General features: G+C 46.3%; 1 protein-coding gene across 6 annotated transcripts in view; it reads right to left on the bottom strand.

The window, feature by feature from the left end:
- Nucleotides 1-21,376, bottom strand: part of LOC121337134 (DAB2 interacting protein) — a 158,563-nt gene that overhangs the window by 103,336 nt on the left and 33,851 nt on the right. For all 6 annotated transcript variants that reach the window (XM_041407005.1, XM_041407007.1, XM_041407002.1 and 3 more), the window contains exon 2: nucleotides 7,019-7,122. In XM_041407005.1, coding sequence (XP_041262939.1) covers nucleotides 7,019-7,122 — 104 coding nt within the window. The remainder of the gene's footprint in view (nucleotides 1-7,018; nucleotides 7,123-21,376) is intronic.

The following is a 21,376-nucleotide window of genomic DNA, read 5'->3' as shown; positions in this document are numbered from 1 at the left end:
GGGTCCCTGCAGTCACCAGGAGAGCACAGAAGCAGACCTGCTGTGCTGAGCAGCTGCACTGGCTTTGGAACAACAGTGTCACCACCTGGAGAAACTGAGGTTTGGAGGGGAAGAAGAAACCTCCAAAACAACTTCCAAACAATGCAGTCAAAGGCCATGAGCTCCTCCGTGTCTGTTAAAGCTCAGCCACCTCCACGGGTGACAACACAGACAAGATCACTGCCAGCAGGGATGGGGCATCTCTCCCATGATTTCATTATTACCAAAGTCCACAGGTGCCATGTGAACCATCTGCAGTGAAAAAACAAGGAATTATGGCTCAAAATATATTCTGGCAATTAAGGAGAAGTGTCTAGTCTAAACTAGGGGAAAAAAATCTGTTTCAGAAACAAAACTTGGTAGAAATGTATTGAAAACTGTTCAGGGTGATTGTGGCAATGACACAGATTTCTATGAACTCCAGTGCAATGAATTCAGCATTTAAGCAAATACTGAATATCTCTGAGCTAAAGCAGTACAAATCCCCAAGAGAAGAAGTTCAGAGATGAAGGTCCTGATGCAATGGGCACTCGTCCAGTCTCCAGGAGATTCAGATAATGCCTTCCACTCTTTGACTTGTTTTCTGAAAGCACAATGTCAGTGCTATTGAAAGAGGGAGAATGGAATGTGTTTATTATCCTACCTTTCATATCTGCAGGACAATTCTTTATCTGTGACCCAGAAACAAATTAAAGGGACACTGTCATGTTGGATATTCTAATGGCCCTCTTTTCTCTGTGCTACCAGCAATGTGAGAGCTTTCAGTGCCCAGAGGTTTAAACAAATTGAAGCTTTTGTTTGTTTACCTTCTGCCTCTCATTCATTCCACAGAAATGAAACCAGTCAGGTCCATTTGCCTCCCTACAGCCTATCAATTAGTCCAGGCTGTTTGCACTTGGGCTTCCTGGGAAGAGACTGAAACAATATCAAATGTTTTCCTGTAGTAGCTTTGAAATGAACATTTCTGTTCGAATCATCCTTTGGAGATGGAAGTCTCTAAAGAATGGATGTGGATCCAAGTATGCTGCTGAAAAATCCAGGGAGAATCTGAGATTGTTTCTCTGTCTTTGTGGGAGGAATTCAAACAAAAATACACCAGAGCACACGAGTGCATATTGAATTGTTAAATTACCACAAAAAATGCCAAACAAACATGTTTTGGAGACTAAAGGTCAGTCACCTGGCTGGTTTAAACCACTTTCCCCATTTATAGTGATGCCTTGAGTTGTTTTGTTTCTTATGAGATGACCAGCAGCAGTACTACACAGCCCTGTTTCATACAGATTTTGAATGATGGGGAAAGTGGTATCATCCTCCCAGGCCTTAGTTTCCCATTTATTTTGAGGCATTATGGTAAATTGCAACCCTCCAGTGCCTGCAAGCCTGAATTCATTCAGATTGGCAGAACACTTTAACAGCTCCAGATGAAAGGTGCTACAGAAGTGCCAAGTACTATCACCGTAATTATCATTCAATATACACTGATCAAAAGAATGAAATGTGAATTAGCATTTCCTATTAGCCCTACTTACTGCCTAAATGTTAAATATTCCTCCCATGGGCTCTCTCCATGAAAACACAGAGGAGCTGTTGGTATTTCTCATCTGGCTACACCACTGCTTCCCCAGGAGTGGAGGAATGGAGGGATCTGAGGAGAGTCATGAAATCAGGAGAACAACACAAAAAACTTGCTGAGGCTTTCTGGGGAGAGGGAGTTTGGAGCTGCTTTGTCACCCTCACTCCTTCCCTTGCTCCTGGCAAAAGGAATCTGTCCCACTCCAAGGATTTTCTGCTGTTCACCCTGGGACCCTGAGCCCTGCCTGGAGTCATGGGTTTCACACAGCCCAGAGGGATCAGTCCAGTGTCCTCAGAGGCTGAGAAAGTGTAAACATCTGGAGTAGCTGAACAAAATCAATGGAATTGTGCCAATCTGGACCCTCTGCAGAGCCAGGCAGCTTCCTGAAACATTTGTTTTCCCCTTTCCCACTCAGTATTTGACTTTTATCTTCCCCAGAAGCACAAATTTCCTTGTTTATCCACTGCCCAAGCTTCACACAGGGAGCAACAACGTGAGCTCCTGCCCCAGCCCACAACACATCTCCTCAGTGGTGCTGGGGCACAGAAATCGGGTGATTTGTGGCATTTCCCTCTCAGTGGAAGCTGCAGGTTTCCCCAGGGCACTGTGAGGATCCTCACAAGCCTCCTCAGGATGCAGCAGCACCAGGTCATGTCCCACCCCCTGCTCACTGCCCACAGCAGAGCCAGCCCTGCCCCAGGAACCCTCTGCTGTCCAACCACCCTGGTGTGACAGAATCAAAAGCAGGCCAGAACCCCACAGAACCTACAACAGGATCACTCATATTTCTGTAGAGAAATGGCCTCAGTGTGTGAATTAAGCTGTTGATGAGCCCCTATGCTCTTCTTTTCTCTAAAACTGTCCTTTAGACAGCTGCAGGCTCTGACAAAGAGACCTCCCTGGAACACACTCAGTTCAAAAAGGGAAAAAATCCATACCCTGCCTTGCTGAGCCCCTTTCAGTGAAGCAGGTCATAGCACCATGTCTTTTATCCTGTCATTCTTGTCTCCTGCTTGATGCACATCATAAATCCTCAGTGGTTTGGACTGCAGCTCTGTGCTGAAATCTGACAGTCCCTCCTATCTCTAACCATGCTGCCTTCCAGTGCTCCCCAACTGGAAATTCCAGGTTTACTTAAAAAAAAAAAATTCAAGAATTAAAAATATCTTTACAGTCAGGTTCACTTTCCAATCCCTGTGCTATGGAGCATTGAATAGGGAAAAAGATTCCCTTTTTCAAAAGGAAATTTCTTCTTTGTACCTGAACTAGAATTTATCTCATAAAGGACAAGCAAAAATTAAAGATCAAAAATACAGATTCATGCTAAGAAGATGACTTAGAAAAATAAGGCAGAGGGCTCTAACTCAAATAACAAGCAATTAGGAATTTGACTACATGAGGTGCTGGCAGAGACAGTAAGAAAGTCAAGGCATTTCTGCCCTAGGAACAAGGACTTGGGAGTTCAGGAACCCACTTACTCATTTTCACATTACAGCATCAATTTGGAGAATATTTAATTCTCTTGAAACTGAGGAGGATTTCAGAGAGGTAATTAGGAATAGCTTAGCTAGTGGTTAACACCAGGATTGGGAATTAGAAATGAAGAAATTCAGCTCAGGATGTATTTTTGGGCTTTGGAGAATGATCAAATTTAAGTCAGCTACCCTCCCTCACTTTTCCCAGCTGGAAAATGAGGGTGGTAGGAGCAAAGCACCTCTGTGGAAAGCCTGGAAATCCATCCACCAAGGATGCTCAGGGTGCAAGGTGTGGGTGCTGGGGTACCTGACAAACCCCTCTGAGGGCCAGTGAGCCCTCCTGATTTCTGCCAAGCAGAACCAGGGAGACTGGAAACAAAGGCTGAGAACGACCTCATTTTTCTTCCAATCCCTAAAATGCTCACAACCCCAAAGCTTCCAAGCATGTCCTGTTGCAGAAGTGGTGTCTGAACTGACAGATACATTCTCCAAGTAATTTCCCTATTTCTTGCTGCTACTAGCACTGGTTACCCAAAGTCAGTTGCAGCTGACAGTTTAATGATAATGGCTTTATGTTTATATATCATCTGTGATAATGTTCCTATTCTCCTTAAATTCAATCCCTGCAAAAGGGGCACTTTAATGTATGCAGCCACAGACCAAAATGACAGTAATTTTCCTTTGAGCTGCAATGGTTTAGTAAACAATTACATTTCAATTAAAGAGGGGTGATCATGATGAGGGAAGTGCCATTCCACTCCCCACATAATACAGGAGCATAAATTCTCCAAAGAATCTCTGAAATCATTATAATATATATTACATGACTGCTTTTCAAAAAAAAAAAAAACAAAAACATATTATGCACAGGCAAAAACATGGGGAAAAAAAATCCTTCAATATCTTGTCCACATCAGCTTGAACTGGGATCCCATTATTTAGGATTATGTTCAGTGAGGAGGAATGGCAGAAGGGCTCATCACTTTATCTCTCCAGGAGTTTCCATTTACTGCCATTAGTATTTAATACTTCATTTATCAAGGATTAAAACCAGGATAGATGGAGGAATGCTGTAAGAGTAGCTTATGATGGATCACTGCAAATTCAGCTGTGTACCAAGCCCAGCCAGGCAGGAAAACTGCAGGAAAACAAGTTCATGTTACAAGGAGAAGAAAAACTGTGTTTTGGTGTGGTTTTGGGGGATTTTTGAGGCCAATGTGGCTTCAACCAGAAGAAGCACTGAAGGGTTTTTGGTGCTCCTGGAAAGCAAATTATTAATGCTAGAATTGAGGATGAAAGGGCTGGAGGAAGAAATCCTAAATTCTGTCCAGTAAAAGACAGAATGCAGATGCTTCCTCAAGTTTTTTGGCAATTTAGACTTTGCTTGGCCTGGGATATTTTCCCAGAAAATGAAGTAAATCGGGCTCTAACAGAAGGAGTCAATAGATGGCAGTGCTTGATGGGATGGGAGTGAGTCCTGCCCAGGGAGCCTCAGCAAATCCTCCCCTGCAGCACTTCCCTGCAAGGTGGGCACAGCGAGGGGTTTCACTGGCACTCAGCAGACTTGCCCAGCTTCTGGCCCCTGAGTTTGACAAAATACCCCACAAACTTCGGGTTTAACCCATCCCACACCTCAGGTTCTTGGGATTCAGTGCAGAGAGGCAAAATGCTTCCCTGCATTCTCCTAAAAGCAAGGCGTAACCACGGCCATGGAGAAGGGACACGTTGGTGTCCCCAGCCCTGCAGCATCAGCAGCTGCTGCCCACTGCAAGTGGAGACTGAAATCTGAACACCTGGCTCTGAGAGCAGCCTCAGGACAAGGGACCTCAGCTCAGGTCCAGCCTCACTGGGGTTGGAGCCTCGAGTTTCTCATTCTGCATCAGCTCATACAGAGCTCTGAGAGCACGGAAGTGAAGGGAGGGATTTACATGGAAAATAATTCTTGTACAGCATGAGATAACCAGGACTAGAGGAGATTTTTCCAAGTTTAAGAAGCTTCACAAAAAATTTCTTTCAGGAGAAGGGGTAAGAATAGGACTTGATTTTCAAGGTTTATATTCTATAATTCAAAAACTACCAGGAGCTCTTGTTTTCAAAAACCACAATGCCCAATTATCTGTAACCTGCCTGGCAGAATTCTGTATGGGAAGGGAAGTTCCCAAATTTCCACCCTAGTTTGCTCCAGTTTTGAAAAGAAATAAAGCATCTGGGAATGCAACACTGCCAAAATAGCTGAATCCAATGGCTCCTGAGCTTCCCAGGCCCTTGGAGACTCAACAGCAGAAGGATGGAGATGTCAGGGAAGAACAATCAGCTGTAAAATATGAAAAGCTTACAATTTCCAAACCTACAACAGCAGGCTCAAAAGTAATAATGCCATTACCACTAAACTAAGGCACTAATTACTATTCCCAGTGGCTGGAGTGGACTGACTGCTAATGTTCCTCTGGTTAATGAAGGAAGGTGAGGGAGAATATATTTCTAAAGTCAGACATCTGCTGAAGGCTGGGCAGCAGCACCAACTGTACCTAATGAAGCCATTCATATTAATGCAGTGACACTCGGAGGGGGCGCAGGGGAGAAATGAGATGAGGCTGGGTTTGAACTCAGAGAAGACAAATGTCATGTATCACCCATGTGATGGCTGCCCTTATTTAATCCACACTGAGTAACAGAGCTGCTTAAAGCAAGGAACTGCATCCCACATCAGCTGTTCCACCACCAGCTGCTCAAAGTTGGAATAGCTTCTCTAAAAACCCAAAAAGCAGGATATATGCCATTGGAAAGGAATAAACAGCTTTTTCTTTTCTTTGACTACAGGGACATTAAGAAAAATATTCCCAAATCCTCTGCCCTGTGAAGAACCCAGATCTTCCCATCATGTTGTGCTGTTTTCACCAACCAGCAGTAGTGTTTAGGGTTCAAGGATATTCATTCACTGAGATCAATAAGTTCTAATGGCTGGAAGAGCAATTTCTAGAACTAAAATAAACTACTTGTCCAAACTGCTAATCGTGACTCATTCACCAATGCAAATGTTCTCAGGTGAACTGGGTGTGCTCATATTATTTTTTTTCAGATTGCACCATTGTCTTTGCTTTGAAATTCTGGTTCTGCCTCCCTGACTTTAGTAAGCAGCAGCTGAGTCTGTAAAGAAGGTGTGGCCTGCAGAGAAAACCTGCATGGAGCAAACCTGCTGCAAGACCATTTGTGTCTTCTCTGAATAAAAACAGCTGTGTGTGCTGAGAGCCAGCGCAGACACCTGATGTGAGCAGGAGTGGGGAGGAGACTCTGTGCTCATGCTCCTCACACTGTGCTGACACCGGGCAGTGCCAGCCAGGCCTCAGCACTGACAGATCCCATTCCTGGGGTCCCTCTTCCTGCCTGTCAGTGGACACAGCACTGCCCTTCCCAACCACTGTTAGTCATGGCACAGAACAACCAGCGACACCTCAAAGCACAGGGATTGAAGCCATGGAAAAAGTGGATGGCTCCTCCAGGCTCCTGCTGGGGCAGGATCCCAGGCTCTGGGCAATCCCAGCTTGGCAGGTGTCCTGTGAGTTAATGACAGGTTCCACCAGAGGAGATTTGCTCTCTGTAGGAGTGTGAGCACACACTGTACAGCTGCAGACAGGTAAATGCACCCAGGAATACACTGCACCAGGACTCACCAAGGAAACCTCTCCAGGAAAGTCTCCCAAGTGAAGCTCCAGACTCCACTCAAACCCTACTGCTCCACCAGGACACATCTGCCAGCTGCTTGCTGCTGACAGTGTCTAACAGCACCCCATTTCCCTACACACAAGTGAGCAGCCAGTTTCACACGCAGCACTCCTTCTCCCAGGGTGAGCAGGTTCCTTTCCCCTCTGGCATCCCCCCAGGCCACTCCTTAGGATCCCACAGCTCTGCTGAGAGGGGAGACACTGACCGTGACCCGGAAGGGCGTGGTGGCCGCGGGCTCCATGGCGGGGTTCTTCTCCGAGATGCCGCTGGGCATGCTGCGCCTCTGCCCGCAGCGCTCCGGGGGGGACTCTGGGGGACAGAACACAAGGGACAGTTACAAACCCAGCAGCACAGGGACACCCAGCAGGGCCAGCAGGCCGTGCACAGTGTGCTGTCTCCCTCTGAGATGTTCTCGTCAATGAGGCAGCGTGACCACCCCACGGATTCCACTCGCATTTCCCGGAGCTGCTTGGAAGAACGTTCCATCAGCAAGACTTTAGCCTTCAACAATTAGCATTTTTATACAACTGTAAGCTTCAGATAATGCCTGGCAGGTTGGCATTATCATTATTTCCAGTCGGCAGATGAGTAAACAGAAACTGCATTGAGATGAGTGAGAATTATATGCAAAGTACAGATCCGTGCACTCATGGATTTGATCCTCCTTGGGGAAATGGCTAATGGGGTCAGAGGCACAGGATGCTTAAGTTACCTCTCTAATTCCTCTAACAATTTGCTCTGGAACCAGGAAAAAATCATTAAATCTTGATTTTGATAAAGTATAAAATGAGGGTAGGAATACTTACCTCCTTCCCCATTGGCAAGGAAGGGAGGGGGCTGAAAAGGCAAAATTAACAACTATGCTCAACACTGAGGAGATTTAGAAAGATGTTAGGACAGGTCAGCTACAGCATTGTAAGGTGATGTTTCCTCAGTTCACAAACCCTCTTTAAAAGCACCATGGAACTCAGAGAAACAGATTTAGCTCCAAGCTGCCATTCAGTGATGCTTGGACCTTGTAACAAGCTTCCCTTCCCAAAACCATTCCAGAGTCCTCCTTAGCCAAGCGTTTCCATGGACATTGTCTCCTCAGCGAGGTTCTGCCGTGCCAAAGCCTGACTGTAAGAAACAACTAACACCAGCGATTCCACCCAACAATTCCTCATATGTCTCAAACCATTCCAAAAGAACAGATTGAGATTCCAGCCATAGACAGGGTGAGGTGCTGGCTCAGTGACATCTTCCTTGGTTGTCATGTAACCTGTGTGAAACTCAGCCAGCCCAAAGCAGCAGTTCAACTTCCAGCCGAGCCTTCAAATGTCTGGGGCAACTTCTCTGCAGAAAACTGCACTTTGAATCTCAAGCAGTAAAATCCTCTCAGAAGATTCAGGCTCCCACCCCATTCCTTTGAACCTTCTTTTGGTTTTGGACTGTCATAAAGAAACTACTTGATTTCAGCATTTTGAAAGTGAGCTCGAGATGACAACTGAAGAAGCTGCTTTGCATTTTCTTAATGACCGGAAAAATGAACCTTGTTTAAAGCATTTCTCACACACCTGGCTGGAAAACAGGAACGGTGGCATTATGTGAAAGGCAGCTACAAGAAATTACTTTTCCCATGTTCTCCCCAGCCCCACGCACTGCTCAGCACTGAGGGAAAGCACCTCTATAGGGGTAACAGCCCCCCACCTTAGCTTCTTACTTCATCATTAAAATATACCCCAAGAAGAACCAGCAAGCACACCACTGTGACCCAAGACCGAACACAGAGCTGGCTTAGCACCTAAACCCTCCTATAATTATTAAACTTACAGTTCATTAAATATTTGGAGTCAAATCTCCATTTTAGCTTTGTTTAAGCACTGTGGGTTTCACTGCAGGAGAGACATGTTACAAAACCCTCTGTAAGAAACCAGAAATAACCAGGAGGAGGGGTGGGTGTGGGTGTTGGAGGGGATGTGGGGGGAGCTGTTTGTTTTAAAGGTTAATAAAAATAGCTTACAGGTAAATTAGTAACTCCAGGAATGTACAGCATTTACTTGGTGAGCAGTATGAATATATAAAGGTTTAAGTGCCCTTTTTACTTCTTCAGGACTGGAGGCACCATCTCAGGCCGGGTCACTCTGCCCAGGGCCTGGCATCAGCCACGCTGCCATGGCAAGCCCAGGGCCATGGAAAAGGGCACTGTGAGCCAATAATAAAAACTACACAGTCACTACAGGCTGAGAAAGAAATGTCTTCATTTGCAGCAGAAGACATTTGGGTTAGGCACTGGAAATAGTCCCACCTTGCCATGGACAGTTACACTGGGAATGCTGGCACAGAGAGGGAGAGCTCTCCCTGCCCAGCGAGGTTCAGGGACACTGGGCTGCCTTTCCTCTCCTCTCCTGGGGCAGACAGACAGCACACACCTCCTGAAACTCATTCCAGCCTCATTTGCTGGGATTTCTGTCAAATTTGCCCACTTGTGCAGAAAATAAGCAAGCTTCAAGGGATCAGATTCAGTGTTTGATTTTGGCCTTTTCCTCCCAACCTCTCCTGAACTTCCATCTCTGTCTGGACAGACATGGTGGCAGTTCCATGTCACCTCTCAATGGCACAGAGGGCCCAGAGCTCATCCACTTTATACAACACAGGAGAGAGAGAAATAAACAACAGGGCCTCCTGCTTTTCCAAATATTTACAGAAGGCTGCAGTGTTTTGGGTCTCCCCCTGTGCAGAATAAGATCTTCAAAGAGAAACTTCCTTGAAATTATCAAGCCCCTGAAAGCTCTCCCAGTTTATCCCCACACAGCTGGGCCAACACGTTGTTGGCTGTGGAAGGCACCAGGAGGTTTTTAAGTTGAACATATCCCACTGCCAAGAGGACACACAGCACTGCAAACACTGCACATTAATTTAGGACCTCGGGCTTATGAGTATTTCTGAAACTCTTTCTGTACAGTAATAAACACATTTGGTTTGTTAACTTATTCGAGGCACTGGAACTGACAGAATAATTAATCCTCACTCCACTCTTCCATGCCTGTTTTTCATGCTGTAGAATCGTTATGGAGCAGCACAGCAATCTCCCCAGGGCTCCAGGGCAGCAGCAGAACAGGCTGAGAGCAGCTCCTGGCACCCAAACTCTTGTTTAACCCACCCAACATCACTGCCTCCTTTGACGCCACTTCTCAGACACTGCTCCAAGCAGGTTGTTACGTGTAACAAACACACAAACAAGTGTTACTACTGTTTACTTTTCACTTAGCAAGTGAGGTGTTCCATTTGCATCCCCTGCTCCTGTGAATCCCAGATAGTCCAAGAGATCATCAGGATTACACTCTCATTATGGAGAACAAAATACATGAACTCCTGTTTATTCATCTCTCTTCACACTCCCCCCCCCCCCCCCCCCCCACAATTCCAGGGATCAGCCAGTGGAAGAGACAGCGTGAACAAAAGCAAAGCGAGGCTGCTGGATGGAATAAAAACAAGCAGGCACTTCCCAGCAAGTTGATTTCCTGATAAGAACCTGCTCCAGCTCCAGACAAGAAAGGGAGGTCCAACCTGAGTGCTGGGAGAGAAGTCAGCGAGGAGAGATCGTCTCCCTGAACTCACCAGAAGGAAGCCGTGCTGGTGAGCAGCGCACATGCCATGGCACTGGGAAGGAGCCGGGAAGGAGGGAAGGAGAGGTGATGACTTCATCAGAGGCAGCGAGAAAGGGAAGAATGCCCGGAATGCCAGAGCAGGCAGCAGCACCGGGACACGGGGCAGGAGGAGCGCAGGTTCCTGCTCCCGCCGCGGGATGTGCCGATGGAAAGGAGACTTTGGAGCACAACAGAACTTCACCAGAAGGAAACTACGAGCTCTCCAGAGCCAAGAGGCGGTGGGAAAGGTGCGGCAGGCAGCCCTGGGGATGTCAGGCTGCTCCGCCCGCTCCTGCCCCACCGGGCACTGCCCGGCACCGCCGCTGCCCCAGCGCCTGCCAGGGTGGAGTTTCTGTGAAACCGGAGCGAACAGGAATTACCGGTCTCCTGCTCGTACAATTACAGGCCGCGAATTAATTTTATTGCTTAATGAATTTAGGTGTTATTCCTCTAATTTCTGCATTATCTAATAAGTCCTTGTTACAAGGCCGAGAGAGGAGAGGAGGAGGCACGGTGACAGTGATTTGACGTGGCTCATGGTAGCATTTATGAATTAAGAACAATCCCTGGAGAACAGGGATCTGTAATGTCAGCGTGATTCCACATACTCAGGAGAGGCTGCAGAAAAATCTACATTTCAGACAGCTTTGGGTGGCCACAGGAGCCCAGGAGAAAAGACAGATCTTTAGTCTGAATCCAAATGGGGATTTAGAAGGGAGTAGAGGCACTTTTAAAAAGCGGAATAGACAGCGACAGAAAATAATAAACACTGAGCTGAGCCAACTTTCCTCTTCACAAGGCATGAAGAACTTTGAGTGGGAAGCAGAGGTGCCAAAATGTCTGATTTCCAGTGCCAAAGAGGCTGTGAGAGGTTATGAAAGCCCTTCCTGCTCCCATCAGAATGCAGCTGCAGGGCCACCTTTGTGGTTCAGCTACCTGCAGAAGTATTTATTGGAATGTATCACCCAGAGCCCTGCTGACCCACAGTGAATTCCAGCTGATCCCTTACAGCAATGTCACAACCATACAAAATTAATTAAAAGCCAAACCTTTATTAGGCAGCAAAATAGACTTTTAAATGAAAATGGTCACGAGGCAGAAGTTGAGGGCAGGTGCTGGTGCCCTCTGAACAAGCAGACTCCTCTGAAAGCAAAGCTAATGAACACAGAGAGGGCGTTCTCCAGGCTAAGGGAAGCTGTGGCACCCTGCTTCTTATCTTAGAATAAAATTATTTCTTTTTACATCTTAGAATCTCTGGCTTAAACATTCATAAACTTCCATAAAGCCCAGCAATCCCCCTGGCTGTACCCACAACTCTTCCACATCAGAATCACTGATTTACTCCCCAGTCATTTCATGCTCCAAGCAGAAATAGTTTCACATTTTCTCATGCTCTCATGACCTTTCCAGACAATTAAGGACACTGTCTAGAGAACTACAGCTTGTAAAAACCCCTCTCCCTTATCTAACTGTTTACATACAGAACAAAAAAATAAATTGGGATCATTACTTGCCTTCTGGGCTACACTCTGGCACCAAATACTTTGAATTAAACAACTAAGTCTATGCCTACAGTTAATTCTCCCCACGGCAATGACACCAAACTGATCCAGCTTCTTACCAGTGCCTTTGTTTCCCCCACAGGTGACTTCAGTGGTACAAAAGCACCACATTCAGTGTGTCTCTGATGACTGTGCCCCTGCCTAAAAGCAGCAAATTGCACCTGAAGCACCACTTAGAGCCACACAAATCTCTGCAGCTCCAAGAATGGTGGCTGGGACGGTTGTGTGAACTGAAGAGCCTTGGTAGAAGTGGCTGGAATACAGAAAACAAATCCCAGAAAACATCAGAACACACTGATGGTTTCACATCAGTGAAAACTGCTCCCCTCAGCTAAAATCTGTTACCATCTTCTCTCAAAGTGGGACTAAGAACTCTTGAAAGAAGAGCTTTTTCTTTGTTAAATAATGATTTGGAGTGACACTGACCTTTGCCACAGCACGCTGTGCACTTTAATGGATCTCCCCTCATCTCTGTGTCAGGTTCCTGGATATCATGGATTTAATATTCCTCATCCTGCTCCTGAGCCAGTGCTATTAATGGCTCTTGTATCTAGTACTGAAAAAAGCCCTGCTATTTTTCTGAGTACTTGATATGTATCTATTCCTCTATTTTCTCTATTACCCAGTAAGAGAACTCTTCTCCCAGCAGCTGCCACGGTGCTTTTTGATGAAAAAAAAGACTCTTCTCTTGACTTTCTGCGGGCTCTGGCTGCCTGCTGCCTCATCCCCTTCTCTGCAGGAGAGCTCGGGTGGGATTTCCATGCCCCAGGGCCGGGATGAGCCCCTGCAGCAGCGGGATGTGTGTGACAGGTGCCTCACTAGATGGAGCTGGTGGCCCTTGGCTGCCCAAGCGCTCCAGCCCCGGCCCAGCTGCAGCTGGGAATTCTCCAGCTGTGCTTCGGCTGCTGGGTCACCTGATGGTCAGTGCAGTTAAGAGAGCTTTCCCTTCGCTTTCCCTGCGCTTTCCCTGCGCTTTCCCTGAGCTTTGCCAGCACTTTCCCTGCTCTGGAGCCACCCCAGCACAGCCGGGCACTCTGACAGGCACCCAGGGCAAGTCCTGCCCCCCAGAAATCCAGGTGGAACACATCCTTTACCTGAGGAGACAGATTAAACCTATTTGTCGAGGGAAAATCCCTCTGCGAGGGCAAAAGGGAAAGAAGAGAACGGCACTAATGAGAAGGGAAAGCTGAGGTAATTCTCACTGTGAGAGAGCTGAAAATACAGCAGCTTCTGAGTGCTACAAGCCTGGAGACCAGAACAGATCAGTGTGCACCAGGCACAGCTGCAGGTCCCCAGACCTGGTGCCAGGGACAGAATATTCTAAATATTAGAATATAATATTATAATATAATAACTTTCTAAAGATAAACAGTAAATCATGCTGATTGAGCAGCCTGTAGTACAAACTCCATTTTACTGTCTGGTATTTTTTAACTAGATATGTGTATATATATCTGGTATTTTTATTCTTTCATTATTAGTCTCTAAAATAAAATATGTATGATATTTATCTTCCTCTGCTATGATATCCACAGAACAAATTCCTCCTCTGCTAACGGCATATCATTAGGAGCCTTTTCTCCAGGGTGAAATTGAAATCAAGCTCAGACTTAAAAAATACATCAGAAAAAGCTGAAATTCCATCCTGGTTGGGGGCCAGATTGTGGTGACTGCCAATACCCTGGTTAAAGTGGAAAGGATGATAAAGTGAAGTGGAACACCAGCATCCTCCCATGTGATGATAAAGACAAGCAACACGGAGTGTGGAGAACAAGGAGTCAGCTCTGGGGAGATTTAAATTAGGCTCATCCATCACGCTGAACCTTCCTGCAAAGATTCTGCTCTGGCACCACGAGCTTTCTTGCAGCACTTCATCCACAGAGGCAATCTGAGGGCAAGGAGAAACTTCCATACTCTGCAATTCCTGTCCCTGTCTCTGCAGGTGTCACCTGGGCACACCAGGACAGGGCTGGCTCTGTCCCCTGCCTCTGAGGGTTGGTTGGGGACTTCCCCCAGGAGTGACCTGGACAGCTCAGCAGGCCAGAACAGCTCCCTTCACATGAAGCACCCTCAGGAGAAATGGAAACTTCACACAGTTAATTCCCAGGCCATTTTTCCAGCCGTGCACGGTGGCTGCTGGAACAGGTCTGTACTGGTGAAATGCAAATTAAATAAATAAATACTTAATTTATAAGCATGATTCATCAGAGGTTTCATCTTCTACAGCAAAGAAACAGATGTTCTATTGATGGCACTTCATTAGAGAGATAAATGGGGTCACACACGTATCTCTGTTCCCATCCATCTGCATAATAGACCAAACATTAAGATTTGAATTTCACGTGGTGCATGTGGCTTTCAGAGCAGCCTCAGAGAGTCTCAATGTCCAGAGCCTGCTCACCCACCTCAGCTTGTCTCAACAGCCAAGGAACTTTAACTCTGCTCAGAAAAGCAGGAGGTTGGGATTTAACACTGGCCATTCAGGAGACAGTTTCACTGCAAACGCAGAAGAAAACTGGATTTTAAGTAATGGATGGCAGTGATTTTTGGTACCCCCCAAAATACAGTATCTGTCACGAGGAAGCAACTGAAAGCAGCAGTGACAGCAAAGTCTGGAACCACTGCTCTTCTCCCAGTTCAAGGCAGGGAGGCTTAGGATCAGGGACAGGGCTAGGGATAGCTGAGAGGGATTTTCCAAACATTAATGCAGCAAACAGAAACAAGTCTCCTGCACTTCAACAGGCATTAACAGAAGACAATGCCTATAAAATGAGTGGTATTCTTTCCACAGATGTGCCTTTGCTGTGTGTGGATGTGAGTGTGTGCACAGCTGTGTCAGGCACAGCAGCTCTGCACACCTGGGCAATGCCCCCCGTGCCCAAAGCACTGCTGAGAACCCATCCCTGCTCACTGCTGCTCCCCATCCATCTCTGCTCTGCCTGCTCAGACTCTCTTAGCAATTGTTTCACTATTAGAAGTTCTGGAATGTAAATCCTAATTTATTGTGACTGATCCTTTTATTTCCTCTGGGGGTGGGTGGGTATTTCTGCTCCTCTCCCACAAACCTGCTCTGCAAACACTCGCAGGTGGCAGCTGCACACTCACTCTGCAGTTTTCAAGCAAACAACACCAGTGCCAAGGAGAGACAAGAAACATTAAAAACCAGTCGTGTTTTCACTTCCCAACCTATTTTTGAAACAGGAGGGAGCAGGAGAATGTTCTTACCTACACCAACACTGACATTTGCATTTTCCATCCTAAAAAATATGCCGGATCTGTGTTGGAATTTCTCCCTCCAGAACTGCCCTGCAGTCACTCTGAGGAGCAAATGGGCACTTGAACAGCAACACTGCAACCCTGCAGAACAATCCAGCAATTTAGTGACCAACATCCACCCTCCTGGGGAGGTTAATGCACCCCACCCCACTCTCTGAAATTTTATTTTGGTGTTCACCCGACTTTTAGCTGATCCTAGAAGCAGAGTTATGTAAATGAACACCAAATGTTCTCACTTCAAACACACCAGCCCCATCAAAATGTGTTCCTGTCTAAGGGTATAAAGGTAATAATTGGTAACCTTTGACTGCTAAAAATGTAAAGGGAAAATATCTTTCATTTAAAACTTGCTCGTTTGGTTACCATGGACACTGCTTAATCATGAAGGATGACTATTACTTGTTCCTATAGAAACCAAGAAGCTTAAGAAGCATCCTGTAATTTAACTCCAGATGCCAAATTTTACACCAGTCCCCCTATTAGCACATTTGGGTACTTCAGAACAAGCCCAGGCTTGATCTCTGACTCTAAAAGAAAATCAGTGATGCAGAAATGCTGTAAGAAACCAAAAATATGAACATGTAAGGTACAAAAGAAACTTGCACTTCACATAAATCGGTTCCTTCAAAAGGAAACATGAAGTGCTCAGCATCTGAGGATTCCTCTTTCAGTGCAAATGTTAACGAAGCAAAGCTTTGGTTGTCTTTATTCCTGTCAGTGTTCTCCAAGACAATTGCAGGGCATGTTTTTCCTCCAATTGAATGCTTCAATGCTCAACTTAAGATGAACTTCTGGAGCAGTGTGAGAGCCTGGGATTCCTAATGAGCCTCTGGGAGCTGCTCGTGGTCCCAGCCTGGCTCTCCAAGCCAGACCTACAATAAAAACATGCCCCTCATGCAAGGAAAAATCCAATGGGCAGCACAAACCTGCAAAATTCAGGCCATGTGTTGCTCTAACAAGTCTTTTTAGAGTTTATGCTTATTAGTAAAACCACAACACTTGTCTGGCATTGCTCATCACCTCAAAGCTTTACCTTCAGCACCAAAGAAACATTAGTCAGAATCTCTCTTTTGTGTAGGTCTGAGGGCAAAAAGCTTCCAGAAATTACCTGTGGCTGACACTGCTCCTTGACCCTCACCAGCTCTAGATGGGGAATGGTTCACAGTTCTCAAAAAGCCATCCATTTTTCCATCCTCTGATTCCCAAAGGGACCTGAGGGAACTCAGTGTAAAAGCCTGAGCCTGAGGCTGCACAAAGCAGTGACAGGAGTCGGGAGTTCTGTGCACCTTCTTTCACAAGCACATACACAAACACACAAACAATTAGTGACTGACTCTCAAACATTCTCTGGAGTGCTGCAAAGGGAAGCAAACGACCCTCAGTAGTGTCTGAGTGAAAAAAGCAAAACTGATAAAGCCCAAATGAGAACATTCCCTGACCCTGCTCGTTCCCATCTCTACTGAGAGCAGAGTGAATTAAAGGATTAGAGAGTGCCTTCAGTGCAATAACTTAGGGGATTAGTGGCACACTAGAAGACCTTCAAGGGAAATACAGGTTTAAAAGCTTTAAAAGGCAGCTCTGTGTCTAAATTGTTTGGACTGCCACAGCTGTAAGGAGACAAACTTACTCTAATACATGAGTGATCATGAAAAGTCTGCTGAAACCCCTCGAAGTGTGTTTTTGGAAGCAATTCTAGTTTGGACTCAGACCAGGGTTTTTAACCTCTTTCTCATTTAGTACCCACAGCTTGTAGATAAAAACTCATTCTGCATTACTCGAGAGCAAATCTGCTACTTAATTCCTTTCAGAGCAGTCAACCCCTCTCAGGAACACAGCCAGGGGAAAAGGATGGGACTACCAGGAGGAGAGGGCTGGAAACAGAGATAAAGGAAGAGATGAGCAAAAAGCGACAGTGCTCCTCAGAGATTCCCACTGGGGTTTCCCAGGGGAACTTTTACAACTTGATTCGTTTTTGATCTCGCAGGAATTCCTCACAGGGAACACTCACTGAGTGTGGATGTTCCTGCATTTCTGGAGGAGGTGGGGCAGGTCAGGGTTTGCTGCAGGAGCAAAGGGAGTCGAGGCACTGCTGCCTCCCTTCCTGCTGAAGGGCCAGTCCAGTAAATTTGCCTGCAATAAATTCACTCTAAATTTTTGCTTATTAAAGGGATTCTGAGATTTAAGCATTGTTTAATATCAAAACAATTCCAGAATTCCTCCATCACACACCACTTCCCAAGTCATTAAATTTAGTCTCGATTTTTACTAGACAATGAAGCATTGAACAAACACAGCAAAGTCTCAGCTGGAGCACTGGTGCTAAAAATAGCACAGCTGCCAGTGAATATTTCCTATAAACAGCACAGCTTTAAACATTTTGCATATCTTTTCTATGGGCATCTGTCAGCCATGCTGTTAAAATTTCAATGAAAGACTGCAAGACTTCTGTGGTGAAACAGAAAATGCCATAAAAGAGACTTGAAAAACAAAGCAATGATCATTAAAAAGTGCAAAGCAGGAAGGTCCCCTTTTCCTGGCATTTAAAAGACACCACCCTTGGAAAAAAAAAAAAAAAAACAAAACAACCCAAGCCTATTGCTAATATTTATTACTGGGCTCCTCACTTGCCTGCTCCCAGCCCTTAAATGAAAAACAAAGCCCTGCAGAGGTGGAAAGGGAGAAATTCCACCTGGCATTCCTTGTCCAATACCACTTTTTGTTAGCGTGCTGCAGAACAGATTTTCAGCTAGGAAAGATTAGTGAGAGGTGAGTGCAATTTCAGTTGGCTTTAAATATAATAAAACCTCCTTAGTTGTTATGTCACTCTGGGACATGCTGGGACAATTTTCCAGTCACTGCTTCCCTTGTCCCAGGCGAGTGCCCCAACCTCCAAGGTATTGATTATTTGGGTATAAGCTGATCTCCCATTTATCACTTAAAAGGTTTTGATTTCATCAAACGGAGAGACAAAGACTAAATTCCAGCTGTTTTCAACAGATGTGCATCTGAATAGCCTGTGCTGAGAAAAAAACCCAGCCTGACCCTGGCCTCCCAGCTCAGTGTTCAATGCACTGAAATTCTGGGTTTTGCTGAAGATCAGTCAGTTTTCTCTTCACAGCAGCCATCAAAGGAAAGGAAGAAGAAAGTCTGTTTAATAAAAATCCTTTTCATAAAACACCTTGAAAAGCATCTGTGATAAACAGAACACAGAGCAAGGCATTTATGTTTGAGGCTGACAGAGGCAGAAGGATCAGGAACACTAAACCTTCAAGATCAGGAACTCCGGTGTTCTCAGATTCTCAGGGCTTTGATGCCAGCTGATTTCCTGCTGAGTTTTACACAAGAAAGCCCTGAAGCCAAAGCTGCATTTGGCTCAGAGATGGGACTGGGAATGGAGCACCGTGAGCGTTTCTGTCAGCAAAGGGAATTTTCAGAACACTTCCCACTGACCCCCATTCCTTCATTGTGTCCATGAGTAAGGAGAAGCAGGGAGGGATCCTGAAGAAAGCCACGGACCCAAGTGCAGCCACAAGCAGGTGCTGCTGTCACTGAAAATTCTCCTTCTCCCCTCTCTGCCTCCCAAGTACCTTCCACTACATCAGATGGGTCATCTGGGAGTAATTATAATTACTGCCATGATTCCTCCCACAGTCCCACACATCTCTGAGCTGAACAGATGCTCCAGGGGTTCTGCAGGTAGATTTTTTTATCTAGCTAATGTTTACCTGCAGCATGTGCTGACTCTCTGTGGAGAGCAGAGCTGGGGGTCTCAGGCACTGTCCTCCTTCCAGCAGAGATTTCCAGTGCAGTGAAGCCTGTCTGCTTTACCCACTCCCAAACAGGCTGGAGTGTGCTGGAGGCAGGACCTCATCAGCCTCCTCAGAGCAGCCTTCCCCTCCTGCTTGGCTTTGCCCTCCCCACCAGTGCCACTGGCCAGACATTCCAGCCTGGGCCTCCCAAAGGGGCACAGTGACAAACACACTGACATGTGATGGATGTGTTCAAGGCACCAGGGCTGACCAGAGAGCTCCAGAACAGAGGGTGCCATCACATGAACCATTGAACAAGCTGCTGTCTCTGCCAACAGCTCCAAGTCCTGGACATTTTTCTGCACACTGAAGCAGGCTGGCTCCATCTGGAGTCCCAACACAAAGCTCCCCCCTCCCTCCCTCAGATCCTTGCACAGAAAATGCAAACTCTGCTCACTTTGCCCAGCTGGAAGCACCACAGCAGCTCTTTCCTGAGGGAGTGGCTCTCTCTGTGCCTCAGGAAGCAAAACCCATTTCCCAAACTGGGTCTCAGCCCTCCCAGAGCTGTGCAACCCCAGCCTGACTTTTCCTGCTGTTCCTGGGGCAGGATGGGATCTGTCCCTCCATCCCCACCAAGGGCTGGCAGCAGCAGCAGTGTCAGGTGTGGGTGGTGGCATTGCCACTGGGGGGAGAGTGGGCTGTGGCAGTAGATAAATACATGTTTTCAAACACGACTTTTGTGTGCTCAGAGCCTGATGGACAGAAAGCCGGGGGGCTGGAAGAGGGCTCTGACTCACAGCAAAGGCAGCACCTCAGATTCCTGGTGCTCCAGCCTCAGCTCCAGCCCAGGCATTCATCATCTGGGATGGATGGAGCCCAGGGAATGGTCCCACACAGGGACAGGGATCCTGTGCCAGCAGAGATCTCCTCCTCCCCAGTAAATGTGTAAGGATTGCCTGACCCCCAGCAGGCTCCCTGTCCAAAAGCATCTGCTGAAGTGACATCCCCTGGAAAAGATCAACTTGCAGGTATCACAGCCCCTCCAGCAGAGCCACAGGCTCACCTGAGCCCTGGGGGGATCTTGGCAAAGGGTCCAGAGACTGCAGAGTGCAAAAACTGCCAAGAGGATGTCTGGGACACACACGTGGCAAAGCAGACACTGCCAATTCCTGTGAAGTAACTTCAATCTGCCTGAATTTATGGTAACCTCCCCCCAAGGATCCCCTGATCTCTGAGAATCCCAGAAATTCCACTGTGGATCAGCCTTTGGGGAGGGGGCCTCAGCTCCCTCCTTCCTCCAGACTTGCAGGGTTTGAATTCAACATTACATCAACCCCAATATCCAGAACCTCCTTCTGATTTCTGCATTTTCCACAGCCCCCAGACCCCTACAGTTCATCAAAACTGTTAAGGAAAGTATTCCTGCTGCATTATTCCAGCACTTCCAATCACCCTGCCCAGCCTGGACAAGCCCCCTCTGACCTGCTGTGTGGCCTGGCTGTGTGACACCACCACTGCACAACAAAAACAGATCAAAAATAAAGAGAAAATTCTCATCCAGCTTTGCAAATCCCTTTCAGATGTACAGATAAGAGGAGATCAGCCACTGGTGAGAGGCAAGGATCCCACAGACAACACAAAATACTCCAGGAGAGATCAACAGCAACAAGATTTCAGCTGGTTCAAATCCAATTTCTTACAAACTTTCGGGCTGATTCCCATTTCCATCAAATCTGCCTGGATATTCCTTGTGTTCCTGAAAAATGATGCCATTAAGTTCACTTTGGGTTACCTAAATGAAACTGAACACATTTAGTTTGTCACAGTAACTGAAATGACAGTAAAATATTTTGGTTTTGCACAGCACACAAATAAAGAGGGAAAGGGAACTGGGACATGTTTGGGAGTTTACAAACACTCCTCCCTGACAGGCAAAACAACAAAAAAAATCATGCAAAGAAAACCACTGTCTGAAGGAAAAACTGAAGCTCAGGGACTGATTTAGCTTCCTATTGTTTTCTCAGCAATGATTCAAAATCCTTAAAATCGTCCTGAGTGCCAGGAAAAGAGGAAAGAGGACATTGCACTGAGCTAAATCTTGCACTGCAAGAGTAAAGTTTAAAATCTGCTTCATAAATCAGAATTAACTCCATTGAGACAAGTCCAAGCCTGGATTTGCACAGACACCTGATGTAAAGCTGCAGTTGTGCTTTTTATTCACACAATAACAAGAAAAAGGGAAATCTTTTCAGTTAATGGCTCTGATTAGGCTCACAGCATGATAAATACACGAGGACTGCCAGACTGCAGGGCAAACACAACCCTCTCCCCTCCTTTCTGAAAAAAT

Source organism: Onychostruthus taczanowskii, unplaced genomic scaffold, assembly GCF_017590055.1.
Source record: "Onychostruthus taczanowskii isolate IOZ18803 unplaced genomic scaffold, ASM1759005v1 scaffold25, whole genome shotgun sequence".
NCBI lineage: Eukaryota > Metazoa > Chordata > Aves > Passeriformes > Passeridae > Onychostruthus > Onychostruthus taczanowskii.
The sequence above is the reverse complement of the archived record's forward strand: the minus strand, read 5'-3'. Positions and strand labels throughout refer to the sequence as shown.